At 44.3% G+C, this 20208-nt stretch overlaps 2 protein-coding genes and 1 long non-coding RNA gene across 6 annotated transcripts; 2 read left to right on the top strand and 1 right to left on the bottom strand.

The window, feature by feature from the left end:
• Positions 1–618: 618 nt before the first annotated feature.
• On the bottom strand, positions 619–13738 carry dnai4 (dynein axonemal intermediate chain 4). The gene is made up of 18 exons (XM_004565410.4): positions 13673–13738; positions 13226–13397; positions 12985–13144; positions 12326–12480; positions 11625–11725; positions 11244–11400; positions 11007–11146; positions 9835–9999; positions 9532–9711; positions 8261–8409; positions 7473–7559; positions 7231–7385; positions 6974–7134; positions 5704–5828; positions 5084–5182; positions 3972–4198; positions 1306–1459; positions 619–1150 (listed from the first exon to the last, which is right to left on the bottom strand). The coding sequence occupies exons 2-18, from the start codon at positions 13282–13284 to the stop codon at positions 1106–1108; spliced, it is 2319 nt and encodes a 772-aa protein (XP_004565467.3). The 5' UTR covers positions 13285–13397; positions 13673–13738; the 3' UTR covers positions 619–1105.
• On the top strand, positions 5734–8413 carry LOC143413548 (uncharacterized). Its single transcript, XR_013094149.1, has 3 exons — positions 5734–5874; positions 7729–7999; positions 8280–8413. It is a non-coding gene; the product is annotated as an uncharacterized LOC143413548 (long non-coding RNA).
• A 3481-nt stretch (positions 13739–17219) lies between the features above and the next one.
• On the top strand, positions 17220–19858 carry si:ch211-227n13.3 (uncharacterized). 4 transcript variants are annotated; one of them, XM_004565405.3, is made up of 6 exons: positions 17220–17527; positions 17978–18040; positions 18122–18594; positions 18946–19021; positions 19114–19221; positions 19307–19858. In XM_004565405.3, exons 1-6 carry the CDS (start codon positions 17523–17525, stop codon positions 19638–19640), a joined length of 1059 nt encoding a protein of 352 aa, XP_004565462.3. In that variant the 5' UTR covers positions 17220–17522; the 3' UTR covers positions 19641–19858. The 4 variants fall into 4 exon arrangements, with proteins under 4 accessions (XP_004565462.3, XP_004565463.3, XP_004565465.3 ...); XM_004565406.3 differs by having other exon boundaries at positions 17221–17527; positions 18125–18594; XM_004565408.3 differs by having other exon boundaries at positions 17222–17433.
• Positions 19859–20208: the final 350 nt, after the last annotated feature.

Raw genomic sequence — 20208 nt, 5'->3', positions numbered from 1 at the left:
AAAAGGTAATTAAATTACTGTTACTTTCCCGTAAGCACGCTGCGTTACTAGAACCGTGATTTTTTTTGCGAGAGTGTCTCGTGACAGTGACGTAAGCGAGTGAGACGTTCGTGGCAACAGCTGTGTGCAGATCAAAAATGGATAATATAACGAGTGTGGCAGAGAGTAAGAGCATGCAGCGTTTAAAGCGTTGAAGTACTGACCTTACTTTGAGTTTGATTCCGTAAAAAGTGACAAAAACATTAGCGTCCTCTGCTCACTGTGTGGGAAGAAAACTTTCTTTTACAGCAAAAAAAACCCCTAAACGTCCGAGCAAGCACCGACAGTGCGCTGCCACGGGAATGTGACATTCACAGAGAAACTGGCGTATCCTTCCACTGACCGCTGCGGCACACCTGCACCAGGGCAAACCTCCGCCTACCCCACTCCTACTATACAGGTGAAAATAGAGCAACAGGACCGCTAGTTTTTGATTTTATTTTATTTTATTTTTTTCTGCTGTATTTCACTTGCATCTATTTGAAAGACTGAGTGTAAACACAAAAAACAATTTTATTTTATGTGCTGGAATGTGCAGAAAATAGGTTTAAATGTTCAACAAATTTCTTCCAGTCAGAGAATGTTGCATATAATTTAATGTTTGCTTGATGCATAAAGTTAAAGAGACTTTTCCAGTTGATTACATTTTATATGATCGATTATGCAGAAAAAGTAGAATTGGGCTAAAAGATCTATTGCTTTGTCACCTATTTAGGGGATAAATCATGTTTTAAAATGTAACTAAGTAACTAAATACTTTTGAAAATAAGTAATCAGTAAAGTAACTAATTACTTTTGAAAATAAGTAATCAGTAATTAGTTACTGATTACTTTTTTCAAGTAACTTGACCAACACTGGTCAGGTGTCTCACCTATAAACAGCCATACAAACATGTTTCTAGCTGTTGATTCTTCTGTCTTATCTGTAACCTAGTCTACCTCTACAGCTGCTCATGAAGCAGCAGCCAATGGAAACAGGACTGTGGCTATCTTTGTGTAGATTTCTACAGATGACTCTGTCACCAACCTCAGGCTGACTGGACATACATGTGTTTGTTTCATAAAGTTATCTAGATGCTGCAGAGCAGATGAGGTCTTCCAGAACATCCACCTGTAAGAAAACATCCAGAACAAAATTTAAAACCACGTCATTGTCTCTGCTATCGAACACACACCAGGCAGACAGCACTTGAAATGAGATGTCTCCCTTATTGCTTCTTTCCCACTACTACAATCAGCCCGTCCTTTCTACCAGCTTAATGTTACCTGGCTCTGCTCTCCTACACTGAGATTCTTCAGCTGGTAGACAGTCACATGACCATCAGTGTCTCCTACCACAACACAGTCAGCCTGAGAGGAAAATAGCAAGGACGTCATCCTCACACCAGGGGCTGCAGGCTGCACAATGACGGGGTCCAGACTGGAGGAAAGAGGTGAATATATGGACAAGACACAGGTGATACAGAGGGCTGCACAGGTGGAGTCTCCTTCTGAGTCTGACTCACATTCAGTTCAATCTTATTTATACAGCGTCAAATCACAACAACAGTCGCCTCAAAGTGCTTTATACTGTAAAGAGAAGGAAGACAGCATAAAGACATGCTGTGGAAGAGAAACAGAGATTAATAACAAGTGTGATTCAATGCAGAGAGGTCTATTAACACATAGTGAGTGAAAAAGAAACACCCAGTGCATCATGGGAATCCCCCAGCAGCCTACACCTATTGCAGCATAACTAAGGGAGGATTCAGGGTCACCTGGTCCAGCCCTAACTATATGCTTTAGCAAAAAGGAAAGTTTTAAGGCTAATATTGAAAGTAGAGATAGTGTCTGTCTCCTGAATCCAAACTGGAAGCTGGTTCCACAGAAGAGGGGCCTGAAAACTGAAGGCTCTGCCTCCCATTCTACTTTTAAATACTCTAGGAACAAGTAGGCCTGCAGTGCGAGAGCGAAGTGCTCTAATAGGGTGATATGGTACTACAAGGTCATTAAGATAAGATGGGGCCTGATTATTTAAGACCTTGTATGTGAAGAGCAGGATTTTGAATTCTGGATTTAACAGGAAGCCAATGAAGGGAAGCCAATACTGGAGAAATCTGCTCTCTCTTTCTAGTCCCTGTCAGGACTCTTGCTGCAGCATTTTGGATTAACTGAAGGCTTTTCAGCGAGTTTTTAAAAGAACCTGATGGTAACGAATCACAATAGTTGAGAATAATACATGCATGAACTAGTTTTTCAGTGAAAATGATGCTTCCTAAGGGAAACATGTATAATGTAAACAGAATTGGTCCTAGCACTGAACCCTGTGGAACTCCATAATTAACCTCAGTGTGTGAAGAGGACTCTCCATTTACATGCACAAATTGGAGTCTATTAGATAGATATGATACAAACCACTGCAGTGCAGTACCTGTAATACCTACAGCATGTTCTAATCGCTCTAATAGGATATTATGGTCGACAGTATCGAACGCTGCACTAAGGTCTAGCAGGACAAGCACAGAGATGAGTCCACTGTCAGAGGCCATAAGAAGATCATTTGTAACCTTCACTAAAGCTGTTTCTGTGCTGTGCTGAGCTCTGAAACCTGACTGAAACTCTTCAAATAAACCATTCCTCTGCAGATGATCTGTTAGCTGTTTGACAACTACTCTTTCAAGGATGTTTGATATGAAAGGAAGGTTGGAGATTGGCCTATAATTAGCTAAGACTGCTGGGTCTAGAGATGCTTTTTGAGTAAAGGTTTAACTACAGCCAGCTTGAAGGCCTGTGGTACATAGCTGATCATTAGAGATAGGTTGATCATATTTAAGATCGAAGAATGAATTAATGGCAGGACTTCTTTGAGCAGTTTTGTAGGAATGGGGTCTAAAAGACACGTTGATGGTTTGGAGGAAGTAATTATTGAAGTTAACTCAGAAAGATCAATTGGAGAAAAAGAGTCTAACTTAACATCAATGGTACTAAGAGTAGCTGTAGATAATATTACATCTGTGGGATGATTATTGGTAATTTTTTCTCTAATGATAAAAATTTGTGAAGAAGTTCATGAAGTCATTACTAGTTAACATTAAAGGGATGGTTGGATCGATAGAGCTCTGACTTTTTGTCAGAGAGAAACCTGGGGTTGTTCTTATTTTCTTCAATCAGTGACAAATAGTAAGATGTTCTGGCTTTGTGGAGGGCTTTCTTATAAAGCACAAACTATTTCTCCAGGCTAAATGATGATCCTCTAAATTTGTGACACGCCATTTCCTCTCCAGCTTACGAGTTATCTGCTTTAGGCTACGTGTTTGAGAATTATACCACGGAGTCAGGTACTTCTGATTAGAGACCTTAGTTTTCAAGTAAGACTGGTTTCTGAGTTTTACAGCTGGGGTGGACGAGGCTAAGCATCAGACTTTCAAATGTAAGTCTGATGTTTCTAGAAATGAGAGCTGCTCCATCCAAAGTGGGATGGATGCCGTCTCTCCTAACAAGACCAGGTTTCCTCCAGAAGGTTTCACATGTCTAGAAACAGAATCGCCAATAATCAGAGTTTGACCCCCGGCGGGTGTGTCACCAAGTGGGGAAAAACAGTTAGACACATGGTTGGTGGTGTACCTGGGGCTTCTGTTTAAGACTATGCTTCCTCCTCACCGTCACCCAGCCGCCCTCTTTCCCCAGCTGCTTGGGGTCTGCCGGGGAACAGCTAGCGGGGCCTACGCTATCTTCAGCTACAGCAGCTACAGGGGCCTGGCTAGCTACGGGTGAATCAGTGATCCTGGCCCTCAGAGCTGCAAATAGGCTACATTGATTACATGTATCATTACTGCTATGAAATAAGAAGTTATCTAAAGGTTTTCAATTCAACTGGCAGATAAGCTACACAAACACACCACTGTGTGTTGGAACAGGAACACCGAGTGACAGCGCCACCCAAAGGTACTCACATGCTCGAACTCAGGTCCCAGATTTCTAGCTGCCCTTCGGTGACAGCTCCAAATACAGTAGGCCACTTTGGGGACCATTTGATGTCGTAGACAGCCTTCTGGGCGGAGGTGAAACCCAACACAGGCTTCAAGTGGTGCTGCTTCCACAGCTGGATGGTCCAATCAGATGAGCAGCTCAGGAACACATCAGGGTTGAAAGGGGACCACGCAACACAGTTTACAGGACACTGACGAAGAAGAAGAAGAGGTGTCTGAGTGTATATCACACACCCACGAAGAAGATTCAGCACCATAAGAACAGCAGTTTGTAACAAACAGTGAAGTTATTATTTTGCCAGACTTCACTCACTCAGAATCTTTCTACAAAGATCGCAGCATATGTGTGTACATATGTTATATATGTATCACATTTTCATTTCCAAAGCAGTTTGTGTTTTATTTACAGATCTAAGTGAAATTCATTTCATTGACTGAATCAGGATTATTGGTATGTGGACAACATTTATACATTCCTGTAACAATGTAGCGCTGCCTTCACATACCAAGAATACTTAGTAAGTTTTAAGGCTTAACATCACATTCACACAGAGAAGAATCTGTAAAGTTTAAAATATGCTGTAAATCAAAGAATTGGTGAAAATGACTCCAAGTTGTGTGTGCAGCATAATTGACTGAAGAATAAAGGAATATGCTGACACAAAATCTAAACAATAAACCTCAGAAAGAAACTCTAAAACCACAATGAGACATAAACCAGTCTCAACCCAGTTCACATCAAACCACATCCACTCTGAAATCAGGTCCAAAACTTTACCTAAGCCTAAAATTAGACTGATACCATTTATGAAGGTGACTACAAACCAGTCCAAAACCAAACCCCTGATCCCAGTATGGCTGAGTCAGTCCAGGAGGACTTACAGAGACAGACCAGTAGGTGTCAGTTTACTTTATCTGTTGTTTTCCTTAAAATTAAGTTAACTGACAAATAAGCAGTGTCCCTACAGAGCCGTTATACTGCAGTTGGAGCTTCAGTTTGGAATAAAAAGGCTTTTGGGGAATAAACAGATGTTTTTTCCAGAAGTCTTTGGCAGCGTTTACTCTGAAGCACTTACAAAGTGTTTCCTGTAGGTTTCAAGGAACTGCTGACTGTTGGAGCAGGAGCACTGGTGGATGAGACCTTCCCATGTCCCAGTCAGGTAGATACTGGAGTCCTGCAGGAACAGTGGAACACAGTGGGATACATTGGTTACATCTCAGGGATTTCATGAATCTCTGTTAGAGAACTGTGGATCAATATGGTCGTCATTGTGCAGGAAGGCCAAGATTATTAGATCTTTAGCAAGAATGTTAAAAGGTTATGCCATATGTGGGGTGACTGGAGATGTTGGTGAAAGGTCACAGTGATATGTGGTGTAGCAGACAATGTCACATATCACATGTTCACATATCACATGTTCACATATCACATGTTCACGTGTGAGTGCCTGATCTGTCACATGACTAACGAGATGTTTCTGTAACTGCTGTTGTCAATAAAAGGACTGTGAGGGGGACCAGGTGAAGAAATTTCCCCTTGTGGGACTAATAAAGGTATCTTATCTTATCTTATCTTATCTAAGATCCTGACGACTCCCCTTGCAGCAAGTAAAAGACAAAGAGCACTGTGGTCGTCTTGCTTTGATTGGTCCCTGAGTCAGCGGGGTCTATCTCTTTAAGACCAACAGTAACTTACTGTGGGATGAAAGTCAAAGCAGAGCCCAGGAGTCAGTGCTGTCAGGACACTTTCTGTCATCATCTCGGTCCTCTTCCCTCCAGTCTGTGTCTCTGTATTTTGAATCCGCCTTAGCTTCATCAAGTCTACGGCAAGAAATGGATCATTTTATATCATTTACCTGACACCAAGGTGAGAGCAGAGAAGGAGCTATTTGATCATTGCCTGTTGTCTGTTTGTCTGTGAGCAAGAGCATGCAGAAGCCACCACAGAGCAACAGTCAGTCTGAGTTGCACTGTGTTCGTCTCTGTGGTGCCAGGCATGTCTTCATGTTCTAGTCCGTGGTTGTTGTTGGATTTTGTGTACTTTTTCTTAGCTTAGAGTATTGTGATATTATTCTGTTATCATATGTTACCTTATATATGTAATCAAAGTAGTTGAATTATGATAACAGCTGTAGGACATATATTATCCTTTAGTTTAGATGGTGTGCTGTGCATGTAGTTTAGTCCTCATTATACTTTTGGGTTAAAAGAACAATCATTTTTGTAGTTCATTAGATAAGTGTGCATCACTCTGTATCCTTGATCTGCTGTGAATGTCTTACACTGTTTTCTTGACATGCTTTATTGTTGAATCATAAAAAGAAGGTTGTAAGCAGGAGACTTTGTGTCTCGGGCAGAAGAGACAGACCACATTCCACACCCCCACCTTACAGAGAGCAGAAAGACAGGGAGCCGAGGTCATAATTTAGGCATTTAGGCTTTTACGACTAGGTGGGGGCTGCTATAAGAGGCTGTGTAACCCGTCACCATTTTGAGACTCGCTGTGACCCTCTGCAGGCAGGTCTCCCCATCATGATGGTTCTAATGCTCATAAGTGTTGAATTGTATGGAAATAAATGATTGTTGATTGAGCATTTATACACCGAGTACTGTCCTTCCTTCAGCCCAAAGATTAAAAGAATTGGGAGATTTGCAACAGTATCTATGGAGTTAGCACAGCATCTGTTGAGTATTTCTGTCAGATTGGACTTTTCATTTCCTGTGACCATTGAAATAAAAGCTCTGCTTCTCCTCTGCACACCTTTGACAAAATACTCACCCATTAGAGTTTAACATTACTGCCAACTGCCAAGATTCACTTAGAAAAGGACATTTTTCCTGAATTTCTTCTAAAATCTTGAAGGCCAAAGAGAGAGTTGAAGTTCTCCAAGGCTGGAACTATCCTGAGAGACAACGATGACCTGTATGCTGTCTCAGCTGACTGCACTGAGCCGGCTGCTAAGTACCTATGCAGTCGAGGCCATCTTTGAAGAAAAACCACTTGCTAATTCTGCCATCTGCACCCACAGAGAGGAGGGCCTCCACCTTCTCTTCCCCCGTCGAGCTCACTTGTTGTTGGGTCCACCTGAGCTGCCACACTGGCCCCAGGTGTCTGTTGGGACTCTCCCTACACAGAGCACATGAAACAAAGACAGAGCAGTAGCATGGTTTACTTTCAGTGTGTAGTAAAAGACCTGCACTGTCCAATGCACACGCCCCTCACCGGCTGCTGACACCACGTGACCTGTTGTCCTGACTGTGCACACTGTGGATTGTTATGCTGCCGTCATGTGTGCCCACAGCCAGCTGACTGGGGCTGTTAGCAGAGAAATCCAGAGCGGTCACGGCGCTGTCACAGTGGATAACGTGCTCCGGCCACTGCAGGAGGAAGAACATCCTCAGTCAACAATCTGTGTGATGATGATGAGGGGAGCTGACTAAATCCAGTCCAAAGCAAAGTCATACCTTGAGGTTTTTGATGGACCAGCAGCTCACCAGACCTGGTTTCTGGTTCCCAGAGTCAAACTTGCCATGACCCACAGCCAGGAGGTCCTAGAAGACAGCCACACGAGGAGGATCTGTAATCAGTCGTCTGCCTGCTTTCCTGGGTGTTAGTCTGCTTCCTACACGACTGCCGCTTTCCCACGCTGTCTTTCTTTGAACCAATCAGCTTCCACTTTGCACGGTTTACATGTGTGCTCTCTGTCATTCTTCCTTTCAGATTCTCCTTTGTGCAACCCTCCACCTCCCCACCCTCAGCCAGAGCCGTCTTCATCATCATCACCACCAGAGTCTCAGCTGTGGGGGGTCCTGTCCTAAACCCTGGCACTGCTTTGATGGGTCACCACAGTCTAATCGCCAAATACATTCATTTCTCTATCTCAATAAATCATGTTCAGTTCTTTCAAGTGATCAGCATGCTTCAATACAATATTATCAGAAGAGACAGACCCAATATTAGCCAGGCTCCTTCAGCATTTAACTGAGCAAAGGTACGGCCTTCTCTCCACACTGCAGGTGTGTCTGAAAGTTAGCTAACTGTACTTGGTTATACTACCTTTGAATTGTATATTTTTATAACCCAGCTCACTCTGACTTCACTGTTCAGACTGAAAAACAGTCCAGCAACATTAGTGACACACATGAATGACACAAGGACAAAAGACTTGTGTTGCACAGAAATGTACACTAACTTCAAGCCCTTTGCTCTTGAATCAGTTTCTGTGAGTTGGAGTTGATCTTTGTTCTGTTACCGGATTCTTTCTGTTCCAGGTCATGCAGCTCACGCTGCGTCCTCTGCTGAGCTCACAGCTGAAAACCCAGAGACACTGCAGAGACGGACCACCGTCCGTGCCCCCCGTCCTCTGCTCCACCATCTCATTCTTCACTGGACACTCTGGGTCTGAAAAAATGATTTCACTCATTACAATCTTAATGCTTCATCTAGTAGTAATGTTACCATGGTGCTGTGACGATGGTGTGACGGTGGTGTGACGATGGTGTGACGGTGCTGTGAGGGTGCTGTGACGATGGTGTGACGGTGCTGTGACGATGGTGTGACGGTGGTGTGACGATAGTGTGACGATGGTGTGAGGATGCTGTGACGGTGGTGTGACGGTGCTGTGACGGTGGTGTGACGGTGCTGTGAGGGTGCTGTGACGATGCTGTGACGGTGGTGTGAGTGTGCTGTGACGGTGCTGTGACGGTGGTGTGACGGTGCTGTGACGGTGCTGTGACGGTGGTGTGACAGTGGTGTGAGTGTGCTGTGATGGTGCTGTGACGGTGGTGTGAGTGTGCTGTGACGGTGGTGTGACGATGGTGTGAGGATGCTGTGACGGTGCTGTGACGGTGGTGTGACGGTGGTGTGACGGTGCTGTGATGGTGCTGTGACGGTGGTGTGAGTGTGCTGTGACGGTGGTGTGACGGTGGTGTGACGGTGCTGTGACGGTGCTGTGACGGTGGTGTGACGGTGGTGTGACGGTGCTGTGATGGTGCTGTGACGGTGGTGTGACGGTGGTGTGAGTGTGCTGTGATGGTGCTGTGACGGTGGTGTGAGTGTGCTGTGACGGTGCTGTGACGATGGTGTGAGGATGCTGTGACGGTGCTGTGACGGTGGTGTGACGGTGCTGTGACGGTGGTGTGACGGTGGTGTGAGTGTGCTGTGATGGTGCTGTGACGGTGGTGTGAGTGTGCTGTGACGGTGGTGTGAGGATGCTGTGACGGTGCTGTGACGATGGTGTGAGGATGCTGTGACGGTGCTGTGACGGTGGTGTGACGGTGGTGTGACGGTGCTGTGACGGTGCTGTGACGGTGCTGTGACGGTGGTGTGACGGTGGTGTGAGTGTGCTGTGATGGTGCTGTGACGGTGGTGTGAGTGTGCTGTGACGGTGGTGTGAGGATGCTGTGACGGTGCTGTGACGATGGTGTGAGGATGCTGTGACGGTGCTGTGACGGTGGTGTGACGGTGGTGTGACGGTGCTGTGACGGTGCTGTGACGGTGCTGTGACGGTGCTGTGAGCACTACCTCCCAGCACAGGCAGCTGTCTGTAAGCAGCCAGCTGAGGGTGGAAGCTGTTTTGCAGGATGCTTCTCTCCACTGTTTGTAAGCAAAGCTGAAACTTGTCTGACAGCATGATGAGCTTCCACTGCGTCTCAGCGTTTAAAGCTTTTACTTCCACTTCTTTCAGTGAACCACAGGCACTGACTGAAGACAAATACAAGAAAACAGTTTCTCTACTGTAAAAAGAATGAAACTGTTAAAACTTCTGAATGATGACGAACCCTGAGCCCTGTTTGAATGAAGCAGTGAACCAGTGGGTGCAGTTACCTGTAGTGGCTGTGCTGCCCACTGACACACTCCTGTCTGCACCTCTGCTGGAGTCCGTCACACCCTCTGAGTGGTCAGTCTTCACTGGGTTACAGATACCTGCTGTTTCCTCCTGCTCAGCCTCACTTAAAGGCTCATACATGTCGCAGACGGTAACATTTGTGGCTGTGGACATGCAAACATCTGAAAACACTGTGCATTTATAAAAGCTCAACACTCCATCCTCTGTTTTATGGATGAAGTGAACTGCTGAAAGTAGAACTAAAGTAGAAAGTAGAACAATATAAGGATATAGTGAATGGTGGGTTCTACTATTGAGAGTGTGTAAAAAGCTAAAAAGAAGGGTGGGGTAGGGTCAGAATTTGGTGTAAACATATATGAAAGCACAGCTCCATCCTGCCTGATACCAACAGGTGAAGCTGGTGGTGGGTGTGTGATGGTGTGGGGGATCATTTCCCAGCACACTTTGGGCCTCCTTCGCACCAAGCATCATTTCAATGCTTAGCTGAATATTGTTGCTGACCACAGCCTACCCATCCTCTGATAACTGCAAATAATCTGAAAAGAATTTCCTGATCATACCAATGAATTGAGTGTACTTCAGTGGTCTCCACAGTCACAAGGAAGCCTTTGGGACATGAGTGGATAATCAGATAGCTGCAGCCGACTAATCTGCAGCAACTGCATTAAGCTATCAGGTCAATGCAGACCAAAACCTCTGCAGCACCTTCAGCATCAGATAAATAGACACTAATGTGGATAAAAAGGTAAATGCTAATCTGCGGTTCATAAATTGTTGGGAAAGAGGCTAGCTTAATGTTCTAGCTCGCCATTTTTAGCCAGAACATTTGGCTAAAAATGGCAGATAAATAGTTCAAATGGTGAAAAGGTAACAATGAACTACTCTGATATAAACATAGTGAGCTAAAACAAACACACTGTGAACACTACACATCTAAGACAGCGACACACTTCCACACACCAAAGTTTGGGAACCAAATATTCATCACACTTTAAATAGACTGAGTCCAAAAGCACAGTTTGAGATGAAAGAAAGCCATGTTCTAAATAAAGCTGCCAAAAATCAAGTTAGTCCAGCTTCATGTTTAGGTACACTGACCTGGGTGTGTTTAAAACTTTTATAAAAGTCACCATTAGAATAACAGCTTCACCTGCATCCACCACCATCAGCCCGTTACTCTGGACATGCTTGTTTTTTGTTGTTCCGGTCAGCGTCTGCACTGATCGCTCCACATGTTTGTCCCTGCTCACTCTGTTTCTGCAGACCTCCTCGTACTGATGGTTTCTTGCTCTGTGAAAACGAGGTAAAATCACAACGTGCCAGTAGCACATTTCAGGTGCATATGTAAGCGTCTCAACCAGTCAGATATGGGAAACACTTCACCCACATGGTAGCTTCTGCCTCATCAGCATCCACACACACAAAGATGCTGGGCATGTCCAGCAGTGAAAAGGTGTCTGTCTCAGAGATAAAGACCTCCGTGATGTCCTTCAACATGTCCTCTGTCACCTGTTCTTTCTCCGTGTCCTTTTTTACCTTCACATCTAGCAAGAAAATATATGAACAAACTCTTATAAACACCACAAAGATACGTTGTAGGTGTGACCGAGAACTGAGAGCTTTAGTCACAGTAATATGTGGAGATTGAAAAAACCATTTAGTTTGCATTAACTGTGCTCATTAACCACCACACAAGCTCAAACACCATGAACGCAGTAATCAAAAGGATAAAGGGAAAAGCGTGCATTTAAAAAAACAATTTATTAACCTGGAAAACTGAGGGGAATGTCACGTTTAGAAAACATGTCCTCGTCATCCACGGACTCTGTGGTGGACTGGCTGGATATTCTGCTGCTGCCAAATACTGACCTGGAAACATTGCGAGCACATTTTTACAGGGTGAAGCGTGTAACCTGCAGTCACTTTAGACAGTTTGTCCTCGCTCTCTCCAGGAAGTGCTTGGCTGTGGCTGCCTCCCTGCACCATGGACCTGCTCAACTGGTGGCACAATTTAGTAAGAAGCTGTGCTTCAGCAGCCCTGGTTGATTCAAACTTCTGCTGTTTTATAATTACTGAGCTTAAATGTAATGTAATGGTTTCCACCCAAACCTGTATCACTGGGAGTTCCCCGACTGATTCAATCACGTTCACATATCAAAGATTTTAAAAGAAAAGAGGATAGGTCAGGGTTCAAGGGTCCCCAGGTTATAACCACAATGCTGCCCAACCTCAGAACACGAGCGAGGGACAAGCCACACCGGCGTGGATGTCACCGAGCTTAATAAGAGCCACGTGAGGTATGGCGGAACAACGACGTACCGATGAGAACTTAGCTACTAGAAAAGATAAGACATGGAAAGGCCTGCAGAGAAAAATGATATTCAAATTCAAGCAATGCTTTAACATTTGCACTCCACACATTCAAGCCTCACAGAGCAGCTCCAGCTGCATCACCTCAGACTCTGGTACCTGGAGAAAGGCAGAGTGAAGCTGCCCGTGGCTGTTGGCTGGTCTGATGCTGAGCCCACAGACATTTCATCCACAAACAGCATGGGCTGCACTGCTCCTGGATCAGCCTGGTACAGCGGCTGAGGAGTGACATCATTGTTTACTTCATCAAACACCTGCAAGAAACACAGAAGCTAGCTACAGCTAACTTGGTACTGCACCCAAGGGAACACTGGAGGTACTTCTACATCACTACATGCTCGCTACATCATGGTATTTAACTCCACTACCTGCATCTCTCCTTTTATTGCCTTTTTCACAAAGCACTCGGGTAACTGCTTTGAAAAATTGGTGAGTGGTAGTTGAATGTAATTAATTTTAGAGGCATCAGAATAATCAGTCATGAAGACAAATCCACAAAATGAAATCTTGTGTTTTTGTCTGGGTTGCAAAATAAAACTGTGACTACAGCCTGAGTTTGATGTAAGCCTACTTCTTTAAACTTTCAGCATACATATGCATTAAACACAGTCTACGACGCGGGTCTTTACTCTGTGAAACTGATGAGAAACTGCGTCTAATCTGAATCTAGTACCGAGTCTGTGACTGGTGTTCTCATTTACAAACTGTTCAGAGGACCCACAGACTGTGAGGACAGTGTCCCTGTGATGCTCAGGTACCCGAACAGCCTGTCTGGGAGTCTGAACCACGTTCTTCTCCAGGACTTTGCTGCCCCCGAGGCTCCGCCTGCTGTGACAGCCCAGCACACTCGTGGTTTGTCTGGAACGCTGGTGAGCTCCGCGTGGGCCTCCGTGTGAGACTGAGGTGGTACGAGTGGAGCTGGAAGGCAGCAAAACAACAAGTGACCGTGGCTGCGTGTACGTGCAGACAGCTGCAGTGAAAAGAGTACGGCTAACGTACGGTCTCAGAAGCAGGGAGCATCGCCGCTTTCCTCCCTCTTTCCCCCCCGTGGCAGACATCGCTGCAGTGCGCCTGCTGTTGTGGGTTTCCTACTGCGGTGCTATGGCAACGGGACATGCCCAGAGCTCGTGCTCGTGCGTACAGGGAGCGCGCGACACGCTCACACCGTGTGCTGGACATTAACACGTAGATGTATACAGTCAGACCATATCAACATTTTCACATTTTCCTTAAAATAAAGTAAAAAACGTTTTTTAAACAACAGTTAAAAACATAGGTTACCACCATCTTTACTGTCGCTGTTCAGTTTAACCACGCGTTCTCACTGGGTCTCATTACATTTATGTATATAGTTGCCTCAGAAAACTTTATATTATTAAGACCCAACACTAATCAGAAAAGTCCCTATGAGCACATACGTGGCAAGAGTACAACGGAAAAACTCACTGTTAACAGAAACACCAAAACCAGGCTCAATCTGACCGACCGCTGAGGGGCTGAGGGGGCGGAGACGGGACCAAAGACACAGATCAATGGTTAAATACAGAGTGGTGTATAAATATAGGCCTATTGCACGGAGAATTCAAGGTCATCTAACACAGCCCTGTGGGCTTTATCGAAAAGGAAGAGAAGCCAGTGTGGGCAAAATCTGCTCTCTCTAGTCCCCGTCAGTATGCTCACTGCAGCATTTTGGATTAACTGAAGGCTTTTCAGGCAGTTTTTAGGACATCCTGATAATAATCAATTACAGTAGTCCAGCCTGGAAGTAAGACAGAGCCTGATTATTCAACATCTTGTATGTGAGGAGGGAAATGTTTAATTCCGTTCTGGATGTATGAGGGAGGCACAGAATAGTAGCAAGAGACAGGGTATTTCTAACTTCAGAGATGTTGCGCAAAGCAGTCTTACATATTTGTTTAATATGTGCGTTGAAGGACATGTCCTGGTCAAAAATGACTCCAAGGTTCCTCACAGTGTTACTGGAGGCCAAGGTAATGCCATCCAGAGTAAGAATCTGGTTAGATACCATATTTCTAAGCTTTTCAGGGCCGAGTACAATAACCTCAGTTTGATCTGAATTAAGAAGCAGAAAGTTAGCGGCCATCCAGGTCTTTATGTCTTTAAGACATTCCTGCAGTTTAACTCATTGGTGTGTGTTATCTGCAGCACAGTACCTTTAACACCTACAGCATGCTCTAATCTCTGTAATAAAATATTGTGGTCAGCAGCACTGAACTGAGGTCTAACTGCAATAATATCATTCATAACCTTCACAGTTCTGAGTACATAGAATTCATCTGCACCTAACTGTACATAATAGGGCAAAATAGGGTTATTCTCATTGGTTACATGTCTACAGGTTAGCTAACAGAGCTTTTCTGATTGCAGCTGTTTTGGGATTGTGAGGAAGACAAACACATTCAGTCTGTTTTACCTGCAAACTGCACAGGTATGTGTGTTCTTTTAATGATTGCTGGACAAACCTGTGATTGATTTAGCAGATAAGAAAAAACAAGATGTTAAGAACTAAAAGACAGTACAGACAGCTGACTGTGTGGCTCTGGTGTTCAGGAGAGCATGAGCTTATAGAGAAGATTGTCTTGATGCAGGCGCAGTCATCCAGAAAACATGAAAAGGCTGATTCTGTTCATCTGGATGTTTTCAGTGGGAGAAACGTTTCATCATCATCAGCTGACTTCTTCAGCCTCAGTTTATAAGGTTTCAACCTTATAAACAGGACATTTGCACAATGATGGAAACCAGCTGACTGACTGAACACTGGACTGTGAGGTCAGTTCATCTGGACGAGTGACGAAGTGTTTCTACCAGTGAAAGGGAAACATGTGTTCCAACTCAGGCAGCTGTGTCCAGCACAGATGGTCTTTCCCTTTTCACGTAAATGGCCTCCTTGACTCCGCGCTCAAACCAGCGTTCCTCCCTATGCAGGATGTGTACATCCTCATCATTGAAAGAGTGTCCACTGGCCTGTAGGTGTAAATAGACTGCAGAGTCCTGGCCTGACGAGGTAGCTCTTCTGTGTTGTGCCATCCGCTTCGCCAGAGGTTGTTTGGTGTCCCCGATGTACAAATCCTGGCAATCCGCCTGGCACTTAACAGCGTACACTATGTTACTCTGTTTGTGTCGGGGGACCCGATCCTTGGGGTGGACCAGTTTTTGGCGCAGCGTGTTTTGGGGTTTAAAAGCCACAGAGACCCGGTGTTTAGAAAAAATGTGTCTCAACTGCTCCAATACTCCTGACACATATGGGATCACTACAGGTTTTTGCTTGGGCAGCGGTTGTCCTTCTCTCCTGGATCGGCTGGAGCTTTCTTTCTTTCTTTCCAGCTTTGACAAACGTCCAGCTGGGATAACCACATTTACTCAGGGCCTTCTTGATGTGCTGTTCTTCTGCCTCCCTGGCCGCTGTGTCTGTGGGGATGGTGTTCGCTCTGTGTTGTAGCATCCTAATGACAACCAGTTTGTGCGCCAGTGGATGATGAGAGTCAAACCTTAAATACTGATCCGTATGTGTAGGTTTATGTTACACGTCAGCTTTTATATGTCCCCCATTCCTGATGGAAATCTCACAGTCTAAGAAGGCTAACCTGCCACTTTTCATATCCTCCCTGGTGAATTTGATGTGTCGGTCCACCGAGTTAATGTGATCTGTGAATTGTGGTACGTCCTGAGATTTGATTTTCACCCAGGTGTCATCCACATATCTGAACCAATGGCTTGGTGGTGTTCCAGGGTAGGATAGCAAAGCCCTCTTTTCCACTTCTTCCATGTACAAATTGGCCACGATGGGTGAAAATGGGGAGCCCATGGCACACCCATGTTTCTGCCTGTAGAACTGACCCTTGTATGTGAAGTAGGTGGAATGAAGACACAGTCCCAAAAGCAAACACACTTGGTTGATGCTGAGAGTGGTCCTGTTGCTGAGGTTGGTGTCATCCTGTAATCTCTTACGGACTACCTCCAACGCTTCCGTGACTGGGATGCAAGTGAAGAGAGATGTAACGTCGTGTGACGGGTTTTGGTCAGTGGTTGTTGATCAATGGTCATGAGAATTTGCATAATTAAGATTAACCCTTGTATGGTGTTCGGGTCTGTGAGACCCGTGTTCAGTTTTTTTCAAAAGAAAAATTAAACAATTAAGTATTTTTTCACGTGTAAATGTGTTGTGTCTTTCCACTCACTCCACTTGATTATAACTGATTTATTTATAACATTTTATATAAAAGAAAAACGAGAAGCACATTAATTCATAAATGTGATCTAACAAAGGTAAAGGGAAAAAATTAACCATGTTTGCTGTTCATATGTCTTGTAATTGGGATGAAGTAAACATCTGTTGAGTAATTTAACATAAAATTGTTTGATAGTGTTAATTTGGAAAGCCAAAACTCTAGCGGGTCCACCAGACCCATGAACACTGGCTGAGTAACAAAAATACGAACACCACACAAGGGTTAAGGAACTGACCTCTCAGCCCATTGTTCCTTCAGTGGGCTGGTTTCAGTCATTATGCAAATGTACTGTTTATAAGATTGGGGAAACCTGCAGTCAGCTGAGACTGAAGAAGTCACTTGGATGAGTGACGAAACGTTTCTACCACAAAACGCTGCGTCCAGATGAACAGAATCAACTTTTTGGAGAATGTGCAGGGTGGTCAGCCACCATTGTACATTTGACCACAGATGCACCTGTGGTGAAATCCAATTACATTGCAAAATGTTTAGATGAATCATTTACATTACTGGTTAAGAGTCATGTTTGGCACATAATTTAATCTGTAACATATTTGATGACTGGTATTACATTATATAACCTCCAGTGTTAATATTTCTGCTCGCAATTTCACTTCAAATTAATACATTATTAAAGCTCGCAATAGTCAGCATACATATAGAGTCAAAACCTGAACTTTAACCGTTTTTATTTGAAGGCAGTTCATTTTAGGTAGGAAAAATGGTTTACATTTCTGAAACTTGTCCAGTTGGCGGCAGTAACGCGACATTCCCCCAGCCCCAAACGAACAAACAGAAGGAGAACAAAACCAGAGAGAGCTACTAGGAGCGTTGAGGATCATGGGACAAGGAATTTTGTTCTATCCTCGCGCATCTTGAAGTGATTTGTCCTCGAGCGCATCTACAAACAGGCTCACGTCCGCGAGCTCACCAAGGCACGAGCCAGAATGTGAACAAGTAAGCACGGCGCCGTGTTTCAGCTTCAGTCATAATTAAATTAATAAAAGTTTTACACGTTAGAGTGCGTTAACCGCGAAGGAGCAGAGATGAAGTAAGTCATGTCCTGGCTTCAATGCCCGGTGCTTTCAGTGATGTCCATCCGCCCTCTGTGTGAGCTTTAGTTTTGAGCCCAGTTAGCTTAGCCGGGATGCTAACGTTAGCTAAGCATCGCCTGAGTTTCAATGCAGATTTTGTAGCTGGGTGTTTTCAGACATTGGTTTCCAGCCACAGGCAGAGCACAGTGAACCTGAGTCATAACTGGTGGTTTTATTTCCAGATTACATTAAATGTGTGCCTATATATATGCCTGACACAGTAAACCTGTATGAAAGGTGAAATCATTTCAACATAAATGTAAAGACAAAGTGCAGTTCTAAGGAGATTAGAATATGAACTTAAAACATGTCCTTTCATCAAGTTCAAAGGTCGTGGCATTGGACAAATGCACATGCCGTTTTGTTGTCAATCCTGTCAAAGTGATGTGCTGTTTTTGATTTTGCAGGTTCAATGCAGATGACTTAGGCTCCTTCACTCATTTACTGTTTTTCAAGGTAGAATATTACAGGTAAGACGATAAGAAATATTTTCATCTAGACTCAATTTATTTGTAAAATATTGCAGGAGGAGTCACTGTTGCTCTTGTTAGCAGGTCCATAAGATATTGTGTGAAGTGGAAAGGATCCATGTGTCCCCAACGCTCCAACAGACAGCCTAGGGCCTCCAAGAAGAACACCAAGACAAGCCCCGCTCCAGAGGAAGAAGTCATCCAGCGTCAGCTGAGAGGTCGAAGGCGGAGGGGGAAAGGCAGTACTGGTGACAGCCTCTGTATCGCAGGTGAGGGAACAGGGTGCGACATCCTCGACATCATTACCACTCAGGAAGAGAAGCATGTTGGTGAAGAAGATGGGGGAAAGGCGGTAGAGATAGCTCATAAAGAACTGGACGACTTGGATGAAGACCGAGTCTCTGTTTGCAGCAGCACAGCGTCTGGTCCCTCTTTTTATCATTCCACCTACAGAAAAGCGAGGCCTTCCCAGAACCTGTGCTTGGCCTGTCAGAAGCTCTACCAGAAAGCAAAGAAGATAAAAACATCAATCATAAACAAACTGCTGGACAATGGTGAGCACACTAATGGCAGCATGAAAATATAATGTCTTTGGGAAGAAGTTCATGCTATAGCTACTCTTCCAAAGGAAAGATGAACAATTGTTAATAATACTTGAGAAATATTTTTCTATAGCACACTTGCACTGCTTTTATTAGCCCTGCATAAAAAGAAATCTAAAAGTATAACTACACATTTCAGTAACCAGTATACAATTATGTATTGTTTGTTGCATGAAGTGGATGAAATGCTTACATATGGTTTAACTTACAGTACCAAATTAATAGCCGTCCTCTTTTGCATCTATATTAACAACAAACAGGTAAGCACAGTTCTGTAACACTTTGATTTTGATTCTTGTTTAGATCCTATGTCCCTGACATGTGACCAGTGGGTCCTTATCAAAAAGCGGACATCCCAAAGGTGGCCTAATGCAAGAGGGTAAGGCTGAGTGTACACTGTATGTATGTGTGCGTTTGACAAATTACCATCATATTTAAGCTGATTGTACTGCTGCCTGTCTGCTCTGTCAGGAAGCTTTTGAGCCACATAAAGAAGATAAAGAAGGCCCGTGAGAAACAAAGTGAGCAGCGTGTGGAAGAATCTGCCGTCTGTTCAAGGCCGCACACTTTCCTCCACAGGTAACGTGTTTGCCTGCATGAATTTCTTATGACTGTAGCTGTTCTCATCTAAAATGACTTGTATGTGCTGTGTTTTTGGGCTTAGGAACCTCAGACGATGTGTGAAAGCGAAAAAGGAGAGGAAGAAGAATAAGAACAGGAGGAAGAGACAGAGAGACGGTTCGCAGGGTACTCGTGCCGCTAAGCAGCAGCGTCTCCACACCAACACTCCCATCAAGATGACCTGTGTAGAGCCAAACAGCCGCCGAAAAAGCAGCAGTCAGGGGAACAGAGGTGTGACTGCTGAGGCGATTCCCTCGTCTGTGACACAGGAAGCCACCACACCAAGCAAGAGAACACCAAAGCAGACGGGTAGATTCAGAAACTTGCTGGCTGAGCTACGGAGCAAGAGCAGCATGATTATAAGAGAAACACACTAGTGAGGAGGCAGGATTCGAGTGCTAATCGCTTTTAGTCGTGATGTTCTGCTGGTCTTCAGTATTGTTACCTATTCGGTGGCCTATGCCTAGAGTTCCTTGACAAAGTGCCGTCGCAGTTCTGTGCATGTTTTGTTTGTGATCCTTTAAAATTAATAATAATATTTATTTAATGTTCCTTACAACTGGACAGCTGTGAATAAATGTTTATGTTGATCTCATGCCATGCCTTTTTTTAAAAAAAATACCGACATAAGTTCACTCACTTGCATTCAAAAACACTCGTGCATTTACAGCTCTTCACAAAATCAAGTACCTTTCACCTGTATGCAAACACTTGCTTATTTTCATTTGCGTTTGCAGCAAGCTGGTCACTGTTCATAGTGTCCACAGCATGTACACCACTTCCTGCTAGCGCTCCAGCTTCTTCAGTGAGCTGCATTTCAGGGATGTTAAAGTTGCACAGCATCAGAGCTTTGACTCGTTATATAATGTGAAGATATCAGTCCTCACTCCCAAGTGTGGTGTCCACAACTAGGTGATAATGGGAGGAGAGAGGGATTTCACAGCT

Source organism: Maylandia zebra, linkage group LG18 (assembly GCF_041146795.1).
Source record: "Maylandia zebra isolate NMK-2024a linkage group LG18, Mzebra_GT3a, whole genome shotgun sequence".
NCBI lineage: Eukaryota > Metazoa > Chordata > Actinopteri > Cichliformes > Cichlidae > Maylandia > Maylandia zebra.
This window is presented reverse-complemented; position numbering and strand designations above follow the sequence as displayed.

Bases quoted from the DNA above. Each gene is read 5' to 3' on its own strand.
- dnai4 (XM_004565410.4), bottom strand. From the start codon at position 13,284: ATGTCTGCCACGGGGGGGAAAGAGGGAGGAAAGCGGCGATGCTCCCTG. The intron at 11,726-12,325 runs GTACCAGAGTCT...CAATGTTTCCAG, and splicing joins TTCACTCTGCCTTTCTCCAG to GTCAGTATTTGGCAGCAGCA. The intron at 10,000-11,006 runs GTGAAGCTGTTA...GCATGTCCACAG, and splicing joins GCTGATGGTGGTGGATGCAG to CCACAAATGTTACCGTCTGC.
- si:ch211-227n13.3 (XM_004565405.3), top strand. The intron at 18,595-18,945 runs GTGAGCACACTA...ATTCTTGTTTAG, and splicing joins AAACAAACTGCTGGACAATG to ATCCTATGTCCCTGACATGT. The intron at 19,222-19,306 runs GTAACGTGTTTG...TTTTGGGCTTAG, and splicing joins CCGCACACTTTCCTCCACAG to GAACCTCAGACGATGTGTGA.